The sequence below is a fragment of the Lipotes vexillifer genome, unplaced genomic scaffold (assembly GCF_000442215.2).
Source record: "Lipotes vexillifer unplaced genomic scaffold, Lipotes_vexillifer_v1.1 scaffold1126, whole genome shotgun sequence".
NCBI classification, from domain to species: domain Eukaryota; kingdom Metazoa; phylum Chordata; class Mammalia; order Artiodactyla; family Lipotidae; genus Lipotes; species Lipotes vexillifer.
The window spans coordinates 696,140-700,902 of NW_006781401.1; the positions used below are offsets into that span (position 1 = coordinate 696,140).

Genomic DNA, 4,763 nt, shown 5'->3' on the forward strand with positions numbered 1-4,763 from the left:
TCCCATCCAAGACCTGTGTTAAGGCCTGAGTAGATTCTTGGAGTTAAGATCTGGAAAAAAACAGCTTAAGCTGGCATTGTTGAGTTCCACCCACAGTGTTGCTAGAGTCCTTCTTTAACCAGGAGAGAGCCCCTTGGACCAGCTACCCGAGGAGTATTTCTCCTTTATTCCTCATGGCCTTGGGCAAGTCACCCCCTCTTTCAGGTAACTTTAATTCCTTTGTGGTGTCACTGATGTCTCAGAGCGGACTGTTTGCCAGTGTCTGGGACACGTGGAGGCCGAAATCTATATTCCGAGGCCCTCTCCCCAGCCTCCACCCTGGGGTGGGTCAGGGTAGGAGCTCCCCCTACGTGCGCTCTGGGCAAGCATGCTCTGTCCCGTCCCAGGTAAGCCCCAGTAGGAAGGCACCTGTCGTGGGTGCTGAGTGAGGGGTGGGTTTCTCCACGTGGAAGGAGGGAGGCTGGTGGGGAGAGGGTGTGAGTGCGGCCAAGGCCACAGCCTGGCTGCCGAGGCCCACGCGCGGGCAGGGTGAGAAAGGAGGCCTGCAGAGGGTGGGGTTGTGCCGTGTGTCCTGTTGCTTGAGCAGAGCAGGCTGCCCTGGGGGACAGCCCGTTTCCAGGACGGTCTCAGAAGGGGAGGGAACAGCATGGCTGCTGGTCTGGATTTTAGCTCCACGGACACCGCAGCTCTAAGGCGCGTCCCCACCCACAGTTTCTTAAGACAGAGGCTGCTCCTGGCCGCCCTTGTCCAGAGAGATCAGTGCTCCTGGGGTCCTCTGGACCTCCGTGGCAAGAAGAGAGATTCCACATGCGGAGTTGTTCAGGCCAGCGGGAAATAGTCACATCCTCAGGTGCCAGCCCCGGGAGCTACCTGCCAACCCCTGTGGCTGACAGAAGAGGCCCGACCCCAGTGCCACGGGGCAGGGTCCACGTTGATCCCGGCTGCCCCAAGGCCACAGCCCGTGCGGGGCCTTTCCAGGCGCTCCATGGTGGCCTGTCTCCCTCACTTTTGCACCCACGACAGTAGGATTTCCCACAAGTTTATTGCTTTTCCCCAAATTTCGAAGCCCAGGGCAGTTTCTAAGGAATTGGAAGATTAGACACAGGATTGCCCCCCGGCACAGGGAAAGGTGCGAAGAGAGGTGTCCCTCCAGCTCTTATCAGGGTGAATGCGCTTAGATAAAGGCCAAGGAGGAAAGATATGGGGGGTTGGGGGGTGCAGGCCTGGAACTGGAGAGGTGGGAAACCCAGAGATACAGCCCCAGTTGGTGGATGCCCCTTCCCTCCCAGAGGGCCGTGTGCAGGGCACTGTCCCCTAGAAGCAGACAGACTGACGGGGCGGGAAGAAGGAACGCCTGTACCACCCCAAGGCGGGGGCCGGGCCTGAGGAGACCGGGCGCTTCGGGACTTTGCCTTTTCTCACGGTGCTGCCACAGAATCTTTCCGACTCGGAGCTTCTCTCCCCTGGTCCTCAGCCTTCCGGCAGGTCGTGTAAACTACCCCATCCAGGGTTGTCAAAGATTGCTGGCTGCTAAATTATTTCAGGAAAACACGCACACGCACACCCCTGACTTTCCTGGTATCAGCTTTGGTATTTCCCCATATCTGTAAAATCGAACATTTTTAACCCAACCTCTTGACAGGAGAGGACACACTGCCTTTTTACTCCCGCTTCTATTAAATACCGTTGTATACTTAAATGTTCTTAAAGGTCCTACAGTTCAGCTCACCAAGTCAGCTCGAGCCAGTTTTCTCTCTTGAGGGGAATAGCATCCTCCAACTTTGTTCTGCATACAGTTGCTTGGGGGTTTTTTTCCCTACCAGTTTTACACATTTTTTACATCACACTTCAGTTCAGCTCAAGAAAACAGAGCACGATACGCCAAGAAAAGGTGACGAGGGCAAAGGCGGGAAGGCACGCCTTCGTGTCCTGTCACGGCTGGGGGTCCGGCCTCTCCTTGTTGGCTGTCAGGTGGCCTTGAACACGGCCTGACAACCAAGGCCATCTTGACCACTGGCTGGGCTCACTCTGGGACCTTGCCAAGCTGCCCTGGCCCTAGACACAACTTTGGCTTGGAGCAGGGAGAGAGGGAAGGATACCTGGCCTTAGGCTGAACTGCCGGAGAAACGTGCTGTACTTGATTGGGTTCCCTGCTGGGCCGGCGCCCTTGGCTTGGACATATCACCCTGTGCTGCCACTTGGTGGGCGGTGCCAGGACGAGGTGCCTGAGAAGTCAGGTATCATGGCTCTTCCCTCCCCCTGAGCTCGACCGTTCCCCCAGGTGGTGCCCACGGTAGGTCTGACTCTACCCACGGAGCCTGCGGCTGTTGTGCTGGTTTCCCCCTCCCTCTGAGGTGCAGGCTGCAGAGGAGGGAAGGAGTCCAGCTTTCCTGCAGCAGGGCGGGGCAGCGGGCACGGGGGCTCCCCGAGCCTCAGAGTGGGACCGAGCCAGGAGAGGGGCCACCCAGAAGGCCGGAGGCCCCGAGCATCGAAGCCCCTCTACTAACACCCGTCTTCACATAACCCCCTGGCAACTGGGCCACCATCGAGAATGCTGCCCCAGGCTCCCCGGTGTCCACCGCACGCTAATCATCTCTGGCAAATCTCTGTGCACCTTTGTCTCCTTAACTTTCCTCCTCTTCTAAATTGTAAGTAATCTGCTTTCATCCAAGCCACCACACATGCATTTAAAAAACAAAATCCGTGAGTCCAACGCACGCCTTGTTGGCGGTTAGTGTCTGTCTCCGAAAAAATGCATGGTCCTCCTGGCTTTGGTTCTAACCACACGCCTCCTGTCTGCTGAGCCTTGCTGCCTCTTTGGTGAGGGTGTGTGTGGCTGGTGTGCATTTGTTCGTGTTTGTGCCATTAACTCTTGCTCAGGTTTGCTCTCGACTACTCCTGGTTACCCTGTTATCCAGGAAGGACACTCACCGGGAGCCGGTGACCAGTGGAGGGGGATGGGCATATCCGCCTTGATAGCCCCTTGGAGGGGAAAGCCCCCCTGCTTCTGTGTGCTGTGTTCTGGAGTGCTTCTGTTTCTGGACCCTCTGGGGCTCTGGAATTAAATGTCAACACCCCCCCCGCCCAGGACTCGAGCTTGGAGCATGTTTGGGAAGGTGGCAGGGCAGGTCTGGGCACTGGGGAGATTTGTTCTTCAGCCTCATGAGTGGAAGCAAAGGGTCAGAGAGAGTGGCCTCCCTGCTGGAGGGTGCTGGGTTTACTGGAGACACTGGGCTCGGCCAGCAGCTCGCCGTGCACCCTCCGCAAGCAGGCTTCTCCTGGGTCTCAGTTGCCTCGCCCAGGGCCTGTGAGCCAGATCTCTGACTTCACTGCCTACCTCATGGAGAACAAATTTGGAAGCCTCCTTTTGTGCCAGGTGGAGATGGCTCCTCTAAGACAGAGCAGGTGGCCTCATGGGAAGTTTAGAGCCAGTGCTCTCTGGTGCCTCCCAGCATTTTCCATTCCCATTCCAGGGGGCCCTTGTCAATTTGTAAAGTTTTGTCTGAGCCTCTGTAAACAGCGGGAAAGAAAGATCCTCTCAGAGTCAGGGGTGAGAGGTGGCAGGAATCCTGTCCACTTTGTAGGTGGGCTGCCCTGTGAGGCTTAGATGAGGAGCTAAAAGACCCTTGCAATTAGCCAGGACTGGGCCCCAGAAGAGAGGGGCATCGATTGGCGGAGGAGCTGGCAGTGGAGATGGGGGAGTGGTCCTATAACAGGGGGACTTTGGGGCTCTGTCCAGTGCTTGCAGGCGGTTCAGACCCAGTGGCCCACTTGACTAAGGGGAGGAGCTGCAGCCAGGCTTCCAGGCGGCTACCAGCTGCCGAGACCACAGCCCAAGAAGTCTGCACCGAGAGGGGAAGTCAGTCGCCCCAGCCCTTGGGTTTGGCCCCGGGGGATCTCAACACTAATCATGGCTTTGTGCTCAATATAGTGAAGGAGGAGCCGCAGTACAGCAAAAACCCGGTGGTGATGGTCGATGAGGTCATGAGCTCCAGCCCTCCCAAGTTCAGCTTCCCAGAAGCAGGCTTACGCATAATGATCACCAATAAGTTTGGGCCCAGGACTCGTCTGCGCATGGCCAGCAGGATCATAATTAATGAGGTGAGTTTGCTTCAAGGACCATGAGACCATGAGAGCTGGTTTGTCTCTCTCAGCATGTGGATCCGTCACCTCCTTCGTGTTGTAACCTCCGCCTCTTTTAATGCAACCTCATAGCTGTAGGTTTTTCTTTCAAGTATAATTCTCTGTTGATTCCTATTAAGCTCGAGTCATGACCCCCTCCCACTGTTACCATTCATGTTCCTACTGAGTCACGTCCCACCTCCTTACAATTCTGTCCTTGCACAGCTCTTTGGGGATTTTGTTTGTTTGTTTTTGTTTTGTTTTTAATAAGGATGACCTTTCATGTCACTCCTTTTGGGTAGCAAAATATTATGCCTCCATGTCTGGCCCTGAGTCTCAGATGTAGATCACTTTGCTCTCTTTGTTGGGCTAAATGTTGTGGACACACGTGTAGGAAAAACGTTTTAAATTTCCACTCAACCCTAGACTTCATGATTTAGGAGTCCCTGCCTAAAACCAACATGAAGGCAGTTAATGGTCAATTCCTCTTTCTTTTGGAAAAATAACATGCCTCCATTTTAAGTAATAATGACTTTTTTCCCCCTCTTTTTGCTTCCAGTAACCACAAGCATAAGTGTTAGGCACACAGTTGTGGAGTATTGCCTTGGGGACATGTTTACTGACTCTTGGTCTCCTGCTGA

At 55.0% G+C, this 4,763-nt stretch overlaps 1 protein-coding gene across 2 annotated transcripts in view; it reads left to right on the forward strand.

Annotated features, from left to right (window-relative positions):
- The window catches only part of SLC24A4 (solute carrier family 24 member 4), a 173,974-nt gene that overhangs the window by 131,246 nt on the left and 37,965 nt on the right, over positions 1 to 4,763 (forward strand). For both annotated transcript variants that reach the window (XM_007454717.1, XM_007454716.1), the window contains one exon: positions 3,932 to 4,101. In XM_007454717.1, the coding sequence (XP_007454779.1) occupies positions 3,932 to 4,101 (170 nt within the window). The remainder of the gene's footprint in view (positions 1 to 3,931; positions 4,102 to 4,763) is intronic.